The 15,914-nt window shown below is 37.1% G+C and overlaps 1 protein-coding gene and 2 pseudogenes across 3 annotated transcripts in view; 1 reads left to right on the top strand and 2 right to left on the bottom strand.

The window, feature by feature from the left end:
* Positions 1-7,606, bottom strand: part of KLB (klotho beta) — a gene marked incomplete at its 5' end in the record, with an annotated part of 39,550 nt that extends 31,944 nt beyond the window's left edge. Inside the window, 2 exon segments of the mRNA XM_082632916.1 lie at positions 6,782-7,582; positions 7,586-7,606. Of these exon segments, the coding sequence (XP_082489042.1) occupies positions 6,782-7,582; positions 7,586-7,606 (822 nt within the window).
* Positions 7,607-9,199: 1,593 nt separating this feature from the next.
* On the bottom strand, positions 9,200-9,580 carry LOC309815868 (small ribosomal subunit protein eS24-like; annotated as a pseudogene). The gene has a single exon. The product of its transcript is annotated as a small ribosomal subunit protein eS24-like (transcript).
* A 3,589-nt stretch (positions 9,581-13,169) lies between these two features.
* On the top strand, positions 13,170-14,322 carry LOC309795704 (bifunctional methylenetetrahydrofolate dehydrogenase/cyclohydrolase, mitochondrial-like; annotated as a pseudogene). The gene has a single exon. The product of its transcript is annotated as a bifunctional methylenetetrahydrofolate dehydrogenase/cyclohydrolase, mitochondrial-like (transcript).
* Positions 14,323-15,914: the final 1,592 nt, after the last annotated feature.

Raw genomic sequence — 15,914 nt, 5'->3', positions numbered from 1 at the left:
AAGATATTGGTAGGGGGGTTGGGTCAAAGAGGTTTAAAAATGACATTTAATCTATTTAAATGTGCCTGTGAAACACTGCAGCCTTCTTGTTCAAGAAAGCAGGGACTTCCCTGGTGGTGCAGTGGTTAAGAATCCGCCTGCCAATGCAGGGGACAAGGGTTCGAGCCTTGGTCTGGGAAGATTCCACATGACGTGGAGCGACTCTAAGCCCGTGAGCCACAACTACTGAGCCCACGTGCCACAACTACTGAAGCCCGAGCGCCTAGAGCCCATGCTCCACAAAAAGAGAAGCCACCGCAATGAGAAGCCCCTGCACTGCAATGAAGAGTAACCCTCCCTGGCTGCAGCTAGAGAAAGCCCACGTGCAGCAATGAAGACCCAATGCGGCCAAAAAATAAGTAAATAAAAAATAAATAAATTTATAAAAAAGAAAAAAGAAAGCAGTTGCAGCTGTCTGTTGCCAAAGAAGGCTTAGCTATAAATCATTTGAATGGTGGCTTTTTCACAGCTGTTTTTGCAGTTTTAGCACTAAATTTTGGTTAAGAATTTCGACAAGTCTTTAAGAAGCGTACTATATAAAGATGATTGTTTTCTTTTCTTTTAAAAATACAAAATATTCTCATTACTTTCTTATCTTATTTTTTTTTTGCTTTTGTCACATGTAAAAATAGAAAGAATAGTATGATGACCCCTCAAAATACATCTCTCAGCTTTAATGATGATCAACATTCTGCACCTTGTTTCAAGATGGGCTTTCAATGTAAACTTTTTAATAGAAGCTGGTATACACAGAAATTGATTTGCATGTTCTGAAAAGACTATATATTTATGCCAGTATCTGGGTTGGTGTGTGTGTGTGTGTGTGTGTGTGTGTGTGTCTGAAGTCCACTTTTATTCAATTACAATTTTAAATACTTTCTGGGGCAAGGCAGATCTCCCTTAAATAGAAAATAATTAATATTATTTATTGAATACCTAATACATATGCAGACTCGTGTGACCTTCTCTGAGAGAATGACGCCAGTAAATACTAAGACAGAGTTCCTCAAAGAGGTGGAAAAATAGGGAATAAATCAAGTCTTATTCTAGGCTCAGGAACAAATGGATGAGGCCTTGACCTAGAGTAGAGTTTCCCAACATTTCTTGTCCTGAAACCCTCTTTCACAGTACTAAGCAATCTCTTGAGCCCCTGAGGAATTTAAAAAATCATTGCATTATTTGTGTGTGGTATACAAACAAGTGTTGACATATATTTTGTTTTATATAAGTCTATTTCTTTAAAGATTGTACTGAAAAGTTTAAAATATTCAGAAAATAAAATACTCATATATAAAATACTCATATACATAAACATAAGTATTGGCATTTTCCCATTTAATAAATATTTTTACATTTTTATTTTTATTTTTATTTATTTATTTATTTATTTTTTTGAGGGCCTCTCACTGTTGTGGCCTCTCCCGTTGCGGAGCCCAGGCTCCGGACGCGCAGACTCAGCGGCCATGGCTCACGGGCCCAGCCGCTCCGCGGCACGTGGGATCTTCCCGGACCGGGGCACGAACCCATGTCCCCTGCATCGGCAGACGGACTCCCAACCACTGTGCCACCAGGGAAGCCCAAAATAAACATTTTTAAAGAAAAATGTTTTAATAAATAATAGTGCATGTGGTACTTGGATATACAAACAAACAAAAAAGCCAGCAAAAAAGCCAGCATGAAGTGATGCACAAAATATCCAAACTTTGTGAAACACAGTGTTATGGCATCAAAAATGGATAAATATTTATATATTTATAATATTGCTTCTATAACATTCTGTTTGAATTCTTGAATTTTGCTCTAAAAAAAGTACAAGCTTTCAAAAAGTAAGTTTACTGTTTTGTTCATAAATAACTATATAAGAGAAATAGTTTGCGGCAACTCTTTCAAGTATTTTACAAATAACACAAAGTTAGTAGGAACAGTCTTTATTCCCAAAGTGTGAAAAGCCAAATTAGATACAATCATCAACATTATTTCCTCATTTAACATTTTTTAAAGAATTGTTTGTTCTCTAAAAACATCCTGATATGGCATAAATTAGAGTCTATGTATGTGACTTACAGGTCTGGTGAAAATCTCCTTGAGGCAATTTTGTAAAACTGAGACAATTTTATGTCCCTCATACTGATTCTATTTCAAACATCTTATTTTTTATGCTTCATGTCTTTAACCAGTTGCCAATTTATAGGTTTAAGTCAGTGGTTTTCATGGGAGGGAAGGGGGAGAAATTTTGTCCCGCCCCCTGCCTCCAACTCCAGGGGACATTTGGCAAAGTCTGGAGACAATTTTGGTTGTTGTAACCCTGTGGAGGAGGGTGCCACTGTCATCTAGGGGGCAGAGGCCAGGGATGCTGCTAAACGTCGTGTAATGCACAGGACAACTCACGACAAGAAAGAATTATTTGGCCCAATATGTCAATAGTGCCCAGGTTGAGAAATCCTGGTACTATGTAAACAGTTCACATCTATGAAAGATAATAATTTAAAGCCATGAAGTGGTCAGAACTATCATGGAAGCTGGCAGTATTTACTGGAGTAATAAACTGAATGAGTTACCATCTTATGAGCAATCTCATATCCTCCAACCTCCCTGCATGTTTACTCAGAGGCTCTCAGATATTTCATTTTAAGGAGGAGGGGATGGAATCTATAAATTTCAGTTATGCATATTTACTGCTTTAAAAATAGAATGAAAACTGACACCATTACTGCCTTTACTAATGTGAAAACTTGTGGCTCTGCTGCTCTGAGGCATGAGTGCATAGGCCAAACAGGCTAGGATCTGTCTCTGGGGTTTTAAAAACTGAACTTGGGAGAGAGAACTCTCCTCTACAAAGGAGAGAATGAGGAGAACCCACAAGAAGGAATGGACGTGAGAGACTGAGATAAAGGGCTTCTGAGAGTGTCCTGGTTACTGGGTCCATTCATCCCTGTGATCTGGTTACAGGAAAATGCTCATTTTTGCTTAAGCCAACTTGAATTAGGTTTGTGTCTCTTGCAACCAAGAGTCCTAACTTATAAACACACCACTGGATTAATATAAGCAATATTTCAAGAATTAGCAAGAATGCAATGAAATATGAATTTTGAACTTGAGATTGGTTCTTTCATTACAAGGTTTAAGATAGAAATCCTAAACCACTCATTCCACAAATCTTAATACCTATCTTGTACCTAATATTCTGTGCTAGGTACTGGAAACATAAAACACATGAAAAATAGTCTCTCCTTGCAAAGAACTCTCAGGCTAGTTGGGGGAGATGGAAAAGTACCATATGAAAAGACTGCTATGATAAAAGCAAGCACATTTTATTATGGGAGCCCTCAGGAGGGACACTAACCCTAATGAGTCAAGGAGAACTTAGAGCTGGTGACCGCCTAAATTGAGTATTGAAGGACAGTAGTTGGATAAAGCAGGGAGTAAGGAGGGTGTTCTAGCTGGATAGAGAGTTAGTAGAGGCTGAGTGGAGAGGAATAGTAAGGTAAAATTAAGGCACTCCTAGTTGTGCATTATTGTGGAGTGTAGGGTACAAGGGGTCAGCGTTAGTGATGGGGATGGGAGAGGGATGGGGATGGTCAGGAAGGAGGGAATGGAGGCCGGGGTTGTGTCTTGAAGATCTTGATGAAAACTTGGGACTTTATCCCTAAAACTTTGGGAAGCCACTAATGGATTTTATGCAAGGGAGTGACATGATGCTTGGTAGAAATGTCACTCTGTAAATGGAGATAATAATAGGTACCTGGCAAGGTTGTTGTAAAGATTATAGATAGGGCTTCCCTGGTGGTGCAGTGGTTGAGAGTCCGCCTGCCGATGCAGGGGACATGGGTTCGTGCCCTGGTCCAGGAAGATCCCACATGCCGCGGAGAGGCTGGGCCCGTGAGCCATGGCCACTGAGCCTGCACGTCTGGAGCCTGTGCTCCGCAACGGGAGAGGCCACAACAGTGAGAGGCCCGCGTACCGCAAAAAAAAAAAAGAAAAAAAAGAAAAAAAATTATAGATAGTATATAAAGCTATGATTACAGTGCTTAGAGATGGTTAAGGCCAAAAAAGTCACCCTCTTTCTGTTCCAAATATTGTAAAAAACTCAGAGTGGAGCATCTATTAGTAGGGGTGATTATGGTAAATTTCTACCTGAGAGACTTGCTCTAGGTGCCACCAAGTCCGCATAAAGTGGAGTCTAGATTCCAGGTCAGTCTCAGGACTGCCTAGACCATTTAGGTGTCCTGCAAACCAGGACATTTCAGACTGAGATGGCGTTTTCAGCATCATCCTGGAACTAGAAACATTGCAATAGCTGCTGTGAAATCTTTTCAATATCTGAGGATTGGGGAATAAAGTGGTGTATAAACCACCCATGAATTTAGTTTTATATTAGTTTTTTTAACTCAATAAATATTCTTGGACAAAAAACTAGTCCTAAAGAATGCTTCTTCTGGGTCACAAGGTGGCATAATAAGGAAGAAATACTTCATTGCAACATAAAATATCAAATTAATCTTTTCTATGTCAGAAGGAGGACAGAGAGGGAGCAAGTGAGAAAATCTAGTTCACCTCAGGCAGCCAGACTATTGCAAGATTTCTCTCTGGTGCTGTAAGCCACTGGGTTATGCAGCAGAGTTCACTTTCTGACTAATTACAAGGGACCCCTCATGCTCCTTATGTAGGTTTGTGATTTAGAAACTTTAAAGGGATGAGAGAAATTATTTGGAAAACATAATAATTTTAAAATGTAATCCATCAATTTAAAACTATAAAATTTATCTTACTATCAGAGAGTGTTAATCTTGTGTTAGAAGCAGAGTTTATCTTAAATTAGAGGAAAATGAAAAACATCTGAAAATATAGCTTTGATAGGATAGGTTCGGAAGCAGTATCTATTTGTTAGTTATAACTTTTTCTTGTGTATTTTTATCAGTCAGTTTATAAGGCTTTAAATGAATCACTGAAACATATTCTTCATGATAATTCTAATTGTGAACATTTTTCCAGGTAACCAAAAACTTTTTAACAATTTAGAATATTTTTCTTTACACAAAAGTTGAATAATCATATATGTGCATGTATTTGCATAGACAACTTTAAAAAGACTATATAAAATACTACTAATACTAGTTTTCTTGAGGTTGGGATTATCAGGTGGAGAGGGAGGGAGAAATTAAACCTTTTCATTGTGTACCCTTTGGTACAATCTGATGTTTCTCAGTTTACACAAGCATGTATTGTTTTAATAATTGAAAGAACTAAATAAAAGGAATATTTTTTCTAAAATATATACCATAACCTTCATAGTTAATAGCTATAATTTTTCTCCCCTTGAGGCCTATTTGCCAAATCACAGTATACACACATATTAATAATATGTTCTATATACAGCTATATTCAAAGCTATGTAAATGACCTTGAGATTGTAATGCAATCTGTTAACTGCAAGGGCAGATGTGACTGAACCACACGTATAATAATCCAGAAAGTTCAAAAAGAAAAGAAGGATTAACGTATTTTGTATGTGCAAATTTAGACATGGGGTAATTTTATGTTCCTATACATTTTTCTATTTCTATATATTTAACATTTGATTATTAAAAAATCAAATTATGTCTCATAGCACATTATGAAACCCTACTAGGAAAGCTTTTTTCATTTTCAAAAGGTAGCAGGTGTCCAGGGTAATTTATTTTTCCCAGGCAAACTATTTAGCTCAAAAAGTGAAGTCTGATTCTAGATATTAGCCTCAATGTGAGATGAAATCTCTTGAAAATTCCTGAAAGATTGCTCTTTTAAAAATATTCTTAATAGAGGCATCCAATGTTTACTAATGCTGTAATTTATAAATTCCATGTTGACAACAGCTCATTTTACTCTGTAAACTTGGGCAAGTTATTTAATCTCACTAAGCTTCAGTTTGCTCATCTTTAAAATGGGGATAATAATAGGACCCAGTTCATAAGGTTATCATGAGGATTAAATGTGATAATGCATGTAATATGCTTAATGTCGTCTGTGGTAAATAGTAAGCACTCAATAAATATTAGCTATTATTTTGCTTACATTTTCACTATTGTTTTAATCATTTTAGCATTTCCCAGCATAAACTCTAGCTTTTGAAATATGCTCCTTTAGAACACTTAAAGCATATTCTTCCCAGTTTTTATGCTACTAGTTTAATTTTAGCTCCTAGAACAAATAATCTCATCTTTCCTGCCATGTAATACAAATAAAACCAACTGTGAAATACATTTATTTCAATTCCTGCATTTAATGTGTATCATCAGTTAGCTAACATTTATTTAGCTCACTATTTCTAAATATCACTAAGAATAGCAAGACTAACAACAAATACATATTTGAAATGGTCATGCCTTAACATAAAATTCTGAAATTGTTGCATGTGGTCAGAAAAGGGTTTCAACAATTAAATTTATAAAGGGCTGGTTTTCCACAGAATGAAAGGAAACTCACATTCTCATTCTCTGATGTATAACAGTAGATTTAAAAATAGTTAATTTAAAAAGTGCAATATTTAAGGAAAATAATTGGATTAACACATTAATAATAGCTTAGATAGATAAAACATACACTAAGAAAGAAATTTGAGGATAGAATTTGTGAATTAGACTAAAATTGATTGAGTTGATTTTGATAAAAAGTTATTTAAATGGAAGATACACTTCTTAGAGTTTCTTTTAAACTCCTGCTCTTTATCCTCTGAAGCTATAATAAGAAGTCATCTGTACAGTACCTTGATCAGGTTGTGTCCCACGGTGTAGACAGCTGCTAAATTTCCCTTCTCTCCAGGGGCATGGATACCTGTCCCATACCCATGCCAAGCGACTAGATATGGGTTGTGAATTGTAATCCAGTATTTGACTCGGTCCCCAAACGTCTGGAAGCAGTATGTGGCATAGTCATTGAAGATATCTATTATGGTTTCATTTTTCCACCCCCCATATTTTTCTTGCAGTGCCAAAGGCAAATCCCAATGGTATAAAGTAACTATAGGTTCAACGTTTCTAAGTACCAGAGCGTTGAGAAGAGTATTATAGTACAGGAGACCTTTTGCGTTAGCAGCTGATACTGTTCCATTGGGGAAAAGCCTTGGCCAGGAAATTGAAAATTGATAAAAAGAAACGCCTAAAAAATCCAGGGCTGATATGTCTTTTTCCAGAAAAAGGTAACTGTCACTGGAACTATTTGTGCCATTGACATTTTTAAGGTGTGTATGGATGAAATGATCCCATATAGAGGGTCCTTTTCCGTCTGTCTTCCAATTCCCTTCCACTGGAAATGCTCCAGTCCCAACACCCCAGAAAAAGTTTTTAGGAAAAGTGTCATAGAGAAACAGCTGACTTTCATTTACCGGACTAAAATTAGGATTTTTAGACCATATAGCTCTTCCGTCTCCAGAGAATCCAGTAACAGCTCGAAGGAGAATAAATGCTGACAGGATGACAGATCTTTGCAGTCCCCCGCTGGACATTGTTTTCCTATAGCGTATGTTTCTTTCATCGGTGCTGAAGAAAATCCATTCATTCCCTGGAGATCATGCCTCACAGCCTGGCTTCATTTGCCACTAGCGGCTCGACTGTCTTATCAACGCTTCAGTAAAAAAGCTTGTGGTTGTAAAGCTCTGTCAATGATTAGCTTGAACTGTGAGACTTAGGATGGGTCATGGAGAGCAACGTAATTTGTGGGAGGGGGCTCTATTACACTCACCAACACGTCACCTTCTCTCTTATTATTGGAAAAATTAGATGGAAATGCATGTGCCAATAGTTCCAATGTGTAACAAACACACATCAACAGTGAATAAAATGCCATAGTTTCTTTGTAGCCTTTCATATGGATCCAAATTTCTTCTGAATGTTTTGGACATTATTGAGCAAAGTGTATACCTTTTCTATTTTTATAGTTTTTGAGTGGTAATTTTATTTTTCACATTTCAGGAAAAACAATCTTATGGACAAATAAATAGTATTCCTATATGTCCAAAATAAAGAATTAAAAAACATAAGATATTACACTTCCACGAAAATTACAACACATCTAAGAATAATCTTATTAAATGCTATCTATTTTAAGAAAATTATAAAAATGTCTTTATAAATTAAAAAAATGAACGAAGAAATATATAACACTGAAACATTGAATAATTGTTTGGGTCGAAACATTGAGTCATTTCCAATTTAATTTATACATTTAATGCACTTTTAACCAAAGTCCTCTAATCCCAAATTTTAGTTCAACAAAATTATTGTGGAAGCTCACTTAAAGAATAAATAGGCAATCACTAAAAAAAAAAAACTGAAAAAGAAAATAGTGAAGCTGTTTACTACCTTCAGATATAAAAACATTAAAAAACAATTTAAAGAGCATTGTCTGCAAAAAGAATAAATAAAAAGAAATATTGCAGAATCTATAGCCTCCAAATAACCTTGAAAAAAGTTAAAGTTTTAAATATTTGAAGCATCACATACTAATGAGAGGCAGAGTGGTTAATAGTTTGGCCCCTGGAATTAGACTGCCAGTCATACAGCTGTGTGACTGGGGACAAGTTCTTTCACCTTTTTGCTCCTCAGTTTCCTCTCATGTAAGATAAGGCATAATAATAGTATCTACTGCCTGAATTATTGTGAGGGTTAAATGAGTTAATACATGTAAAGCACGTCCAGCAGATACTGACACATACATAGTAAGTGCTCAGTGAACATTACTTATTTTTATGTGAAAGGTAAGGATTATTCAGGAAGTGACGCTATGATTTAGCATAAGAGACGCTAAGTTCTGGCTCCTGCCTACATTTTTAGCTTCATTTCTCATCCATTAACCACAAGTAACCTCCTTCCCTGCAGCCATAACAAATAACTTCTAAATAGCTGTGCACACATTGATCAGTCCCATCCCTGTGCCTTGGTACGTGTGCTCTCTGCTCTCTGCATAGGATGTGTTCTCCCCTGCTTCAACTAGCTCATGTCTACCTGTTTTTCAAAACTTCAGTACCTCCTCTGGAAAGCCTTTTTGACTCCCCAGTTTGATTTTATTTATTTTTAAATTTAGATTAAAAAAATTTTTAGTTTATCAATCCTCTTGTGAAAAATCTTCACAATCGCTGCAGATAAAGTCACTGCAGAATCTACTCCACCTGTGTCCAATCTCCAGCTCACATTATACCAGCGTTAACATTGGCCTTACAGTCTCCTGACTTTTCCTCATTCTGTTCTTGCATTCCTTTTGCTGTTTGCTTGAGGCATACTTCTTCTCATACAGGCCACGTCTTGCAAGTCTATGTCTGCGTTCATTTTTTGGGGAGTAATCTAAGGAACTGTAAATCAGCTGTCTTGTTACCACCAAAATAGGTTCTGAATCCAAATACAAAGATGACATCTGGTGTGGTCTTGTACATTTTAGCTAGTTTTTCTCGAATTTCTGTCTTAGGTACTGTTGTGTTCCCAGGAAGAAGGACGTCAGTGACCAGTTGTTTCTGCTAAAGTAGTCATTTGGTTATGAACTTCCTGGTCCAGATAGTTACAGTGTCATTCATGATGGCAGTTGATCCTCAGGCAGCCAGGGAGTGAAAAAAGCCAGTTTGATATGATTTAGATGGATATTCTCTGTGTCCCCATAGCAGCCCATGCTTTTGCTGTTTTGACACTTAACATATAATACATTTATTTGTATCCTCTGTTTGACTGTCATCTCTCTCTCTTTTAAAAATAAGGACCATTACTGTTTGGTTCCCTGTTGAATAACTGGGGCCTAAAGTATATGCTGAATGAAGGAATGTACCTATGGTATACTATGTATACCTCTATCATTGTATTTATCACATAATCCGGGGATTGTTTGTCTCCCTTACTAGACTGTAAGAATATCTCTTATCAAATCTTTATCATCGCTTATCAGAGTAAATGCTTAATCACTGTCTGTTAAGTGAATGGAGTTGATGCAGTTAATTCCCTATTTTTTTTTTTTTTTCTTTTTTTGCGGTTTGCGGGCCTCTCACTGCTGTGGCCTCTCCCGTTGTGGAGCACAGGCTCCGGACGCGCAGGTCCAGCGGCCATGGCTCACGGGCCCAGCCGCTCCGCGGCATATGGGATCCTCCCAGACCGGGGCACGAACCCGCATCCCCTGCATCGGCAGGCGGACTCTCAACCACTGCGCCACCAGGGAGGCCCTAATTCCCTATTTTAAAATAAAAATTTTCCAGGTTTGGGACTTCCCTGGTGGTCCAGTGGCTAAGACTCCACGCATCCACTGCAGGGGGTGCAGATTTGATCCCTGGTCGGGGACTAAGATCCCGCATGCTGTGTGGCGTGCCAAAAAAGAAAATTTCTAGGTTTATTGAGATTTAATTGACGTATAACATCGTTTTAGTTTAAGGTATACAACATAATGATTTGATATATATGTATATATTATGAAATGATTATTAAAAATAAAAAATTTAATGTAATAATTTGCACCCTCACAAATATATTTATTTCAAAAATATATAGCCACAGACATTTAAGTTGGTAAATTTTATGTAATGTGTATCTTACCACAATTAAAAAAAAAGTATATATATAGGGAATTCCTTGGCAGTCCAGTGGTTAGGACTCTGTACTTTCACTGTTGAGGGCTCAGGTTCAATCTCTGGATGGGGAAGTAAGATCCCACAAGCCACGTGGCACAGCCAAGAAAAAAAAAAAACATATATATATATAGAGAGAGAGAGAGAGAAAGAGAGAGCCACAGAACTCTAAAAGAAAACAGAAATAAATATGAAATTATATAAATATATATTTTGTATGATCTTATGTATATATGATCACATATAATTTATAATTAAAATATTTGTAAAAGTAAAAATTGGAAGACTAATAACAAACTTGAAAAATGAGCAGATATAGAAAGAAAATGGCCAACTTTTTGTTATATAAGTATTTCATTGCAAATCAATAAGAAAAATACTCTAAATCAAATAAATGGACAAACAACATGAATGAAAAATATAAAAAGAGGACTGTGTAGCTAATGAAAAAAATTTAAATGACCAGTAATTAAAAACACATACAGGGGCTTCCCTGGTGGCACAGTGGTTGATAATCCATCTGCCAATGCAGGGGACACGGGTTTGATCCCTGGCCCGGGAAGATCCCACATGCCGCGGAGCAACTAAGCTCGTATGCCACAACTACTGAGCCTGTGCTCTAGAGCCCGTGAGCCACAACTACTGAGCCTGCGTGCCGCAACTACTGAAGCCCGCGTGCCTAGAGCCTGTGCTCCACAATGAGAGAAGCCACTGCTATGAGAAACCCGCGCACCGCAATGAATAGTAGCCCCCGCTCGCCGCAACTAGAGAATGCCCTCGTGCAGCAATGAAGACCCAACACAGCCAAAAATAAAAACAACAACAAAAAAACACATACAAAAATAACTATATAATATTTTCTTTTATAAAATTAGCAAAAATAAGTATAAGTAATGAAAATCAGTGTTGATGAGATTGTAGGACATTGCTGATTAGAATATAAATTTGTACAATACTCATGGAAAGCAATTTTTCAATATATCATGAACCTTAGATTTTTGTCATATATTTTAATCTAATAACTTCAGAAATGTATCATAATAAGTTATTACAAATATATAAAATGCTATATGTGCAAATATTTTTATAGCAGCATTGTTTATGACAGAAGGAAATTAAAAATAATTTAAGGATTCATTCATAAGAGAATAATTACCTAAAGCATGAAATATTCATTTGGTGAAATGTTGTAGAGTCATTAACATTTTCGAAGAATATATAGTAACGTTAAAATGATGAAGATAAAAAACTGAAAAAATCCAGACAATAAATTGAATAATAGTATGATCATAATGATGTAATAAAAGCTATAACCAATAGCTTTTATTGGGACTAAGACCCTGGGACTTCCCTGGTGGCACAATGGTTAAGAATCACCTGCCAATGCAGGGGACATGGGTTCGAGCCCTGGTTCAGGAAGATCCCTCATGCCATGGAGCAACTAAGCCCATGTGCCACAACTACTGAGCCTGCGCTCTAGAGTCCGTGAGCCACAACTACTGAGCCTGCGTGCCTCAACTAAGCCCATGTGCCTAGAGCCCGTGCTCCACAACAAGAGAAGCCACCATAATGAGAAGACCATGCACTGCAAGGAAGAGTAGCCCCACTCGACACAGCTAGAGATAACCCATGTGCAGCAACGAACACCCAATGCAGCCAAAATAAATTAATTAATAAATTAATTGAAAAAAAAGAGTGAACCCTAATGTAAACTATGAACTTTAGTTAGTAATGTATCAATATTGGCTTACCAATTATAATAAATATACCACACTAATGCAAGATGTTAAAAATAGGGGAAATGTGGGGGGAGGGAGTGATGGAGTGTGTGGAAGCTATAATTGCTCAACAAAAGTCTTTTAATTAAAAAAAGTTAATTGACAAAGGCAAGTTTTGGAATGTGTACTGAGTATTTTTTAAAATTTATTTTTATTTAACTATAGTTGATTTACAGTATTGTGTTAGTTTCAGGTGTACAGCTTCAAATTCTTTTCCATTATAGATTATTAGAAGATATTGAATATAGTTTCCTGTGCTAAAAAGTAAATCTTTGTTGTTTATCTATTTTATATATAGTGGTATGTATCTGTTAATCCCTTACTCCTAATTTATCCCACCCCTTCCCCTTTCCCTTTGGTAACCATAGGTTTGTTTTCTATGTCTGTGAGTCTGTTTCTGTTTTGTAAATAAGTTCATCTGTGTCATATTTTAGACTCCAGAAATAAGTGATGTCATATGGTATTTGTTTTTCTCTTTCTGACTTACTTTACTTAGCATGATAATCTCTAGGTCCGTCTATGTTTCTGCAAATGGTAGGGTTTCATTCTTTTTTTTATGGCTGAGTAATATTCCATTATACATATACTATAGTATATATTACTATATATATTATACATACTATATACCTAGTATGTAATATATACATTATATATATAATGGAATATATATATCACATCTTCTTTATCCATTCATCTGCTGATGGGGCACTTAGGTTGCTTCAATGTCTTGGCTTTTTTTCTTTTTCTTTTTTTAAAGAATGAAAGAGAGGGCGCTGGCCATGGCTGCAGCGTCCCTCGTGTCCACTTTGGCCACCCTGCTGCTCCAGAGCAGCTCAGAGCTGTTGCCTCCACCACCGCCCCTTCCAGTGATCAGCAGTCTGAAATGAAGCTGTTGTCAATGCTGGAAGGAAACTTGCCAAGCAGATCAAGCAGGAAGTGCAGCAGGAGGTGGAAGCGTGGGTGGCGTCAGGCAACAAACGACCGCACCTGAGCGTGGTTTTGGTTGGCGAGAATCCCGCAAGTCACTCCTCTGTCCTCCACAAAACCAGAGTAGCTGCCGATGTGGGAATCAACTGTGAGACAATTGTGAAACCAGCTTCAATTTCAGAGGAAGAACTGTTGAATTTAATCAATAAACTAAATAATGATGATAATGTAGATGGCCTCCTCGTTCAGCTGCCTCTTCCAGAGCACATTGATGAGAGAAAGATCTGCAATGCTGTTTTCCAGACAAAGATGGTGATGGCTTTCATGTAATTAACGTAGGGCGAATGTGTTTGGACCAGAATTCCATGTTACCAGCTACTCCATGGGGTGTGTAGGAAATAATTAAGCAAATTGGCGTTCCAACCCTAGGGAAGAATGTGGGTGTGGGTGGAAGGTTAAAAAGTGTTGGAGTGCCCATTTCAGTGTTACTACACACCAGAGGGGCGCACGAACATCCTGGAGGTGATGCCGCTGTCACAATTTCTCATCCATAAACTCCCAAGGAGCAGCTGAAGAAACATACAGCTCTTGCAGATATTGTGCTCTCTGCTGCAGGCATTCCAAATCTGATCACAGCCAATATGATTAAGAAAGGAGCAGCTGTCATTGATGTGGGAATAAATAGAATTCGAGATCCCATAACTGCTAAACCCAAGTTGGTTGGAGATTTGGATTTTGAAGGAGTCAGGAAGAAAGCCGGTTACATCGCTCCAGTCCCTGGGTGGTGTTGGTCCCATGACAGTGGCAATGCTAATGAAGAATACCATTACTGCTGCAAAAAAAGTGCTGAGGCTTGAAGAGCGGGAAGTACTGAAGTCTAAGGAGCTTGGAGTAGCAAGTAATTAACTATTGTGTCTTCTGTGTCATGCACAGCACTCCAAGCTAGTTCACGAGGAAAACCAGGCCGATAGAAATGCAATATTTATTCTACTTAAATGGTTTAAAACAATGCTTTGTATTTATTTGTAAGCTTAAATGGGTGGGTATTTGAACACATAGGTCTGCAGTTACCCGCCAGGGAACACGCCGCTATCGTGCAGGATCATGCGATCCAGCCAAGAGAAGCCATTAACCTACTGATTAACAGGGGGACACTGTCACATTGAGAATGGCTGCCTAACTTTATCAAGCCACTTCAGTTAAAATTTGTCTTTTTTAGGAGGACAGCTATGCTCACCACTATACCACCAACACTGCACAAATTTGTCTTTTCTACAATTGCATTTCCCAAGTGCTATTCCAATAATGAGTTGATGCTCACTTTAGGTTCCAAACCTCTTGAGTTCAACTGGTCAAGCCAAAGGAAAAATGTTGCAAGAGAAAATTAGGGAAAAGGTAAAAAGAAAGAAATGATAGTAATTGAGTGGAAAAAAATTACCCTAATTTAATATATGTATTGATTGATAGCCAGAAGAAAAACTACATGTTAATAGTCTCCTAAGCTGTCATTTTGTAGCTTAGTCATTGGGAAAATGTTTGGGGTTGTTTCATTTGCTATTAGCCCTCGTTTTATGTTCGTTACTGTTCCTGAGGACTCCCCATTTTAGTTTTCTAGGATTGACAGTCTTATTTTATAAATTAGTCATGTGTGTTGTCATACTCGACTTTCCTACATACTTCAACTTCATTGTCAAATTTTTATACTGGTGGGGGTGTCTGTATGGTTTCTTTAGTGTATCTTGAAACCTGTATTTGGACAACATAACTTGGGCTTGATGATCATTAGGGCAGCTTGTATAAGTATGCAACTTACTTTTCCACCAAAGAACTGTCAATAGCTGCCAGCTTTTCTCTGATGCACCTGTTGGCTTTCCTCGATTGATTTCTGAGAACTTGAGTTAATACTGAATTTAATCAGACTTTCTGATTAAAGGACTTTTTTGCTTCATTTTGTTTTTTTAAATAAAACACTCTGACTGGTATAGAATGAAAAAAAAAGAATGAAAGAAAAAACACATATGAAGAAATTTTATGATGACAATGACTTAATACTGAGATTAAAAATTTCTAAATATTTATGAAAACAGACTATGAATTCATGAAGTATTTATCATGACTTAGTGAATCAGGATAGGGCATCATCTTTCCTAAACAATTATCAAATATTTATTCAATATTTTACTCATAAAATGACCCATCTTAGGTCCTAGGAGAGAACTATATATATGTCCCTGCCCTCAAAGAGTATGCAGTTTAGTCAAGGAAAAAACATAATAAAAACCATAAAATGTCTAAGAATATAAATAACGTCTGCCAAGTACCAGGTAAGTAGGACAGATATACACACTCTAGGAATTCTACATTCAAAACATCACTTCATAATGCTTTGTACAAATGACAGAATTTTACAGCTGGAAGGGTCTGTAGAGATCATATAGGTCAGCCCTTTATTTTATAGATGAGTGTTTTGAGACCAAGATATTAGAGGCCAGAATTCATCATTTAATCATTCATCTATTCGTTCAACAAATCTTTGTTGACTATCTCCTATGGATGAAGCACTTTGCTGGAGGCTGGAATTTAAAACTGAAGATGTC

This window comes from Mesoplodon mirus (genome assembly GCF_964341445.2).
Source record: "Mesoplodon mirus genome assembly, chromosome: 2".
Classification (NCBI taxonomy): domain Eukaryota; kingdom Metazoa; phylum Chordata; class Mammalia; order Artiodactyla; family Ziphiidae; genus Mesoplodon; species Mesoplodon mirus.
The sequence above is the reverse complement of the archived record's forward strand: the minus strand, read 5'-3'. Positions and strand labels throughout refer to the sequence as shown.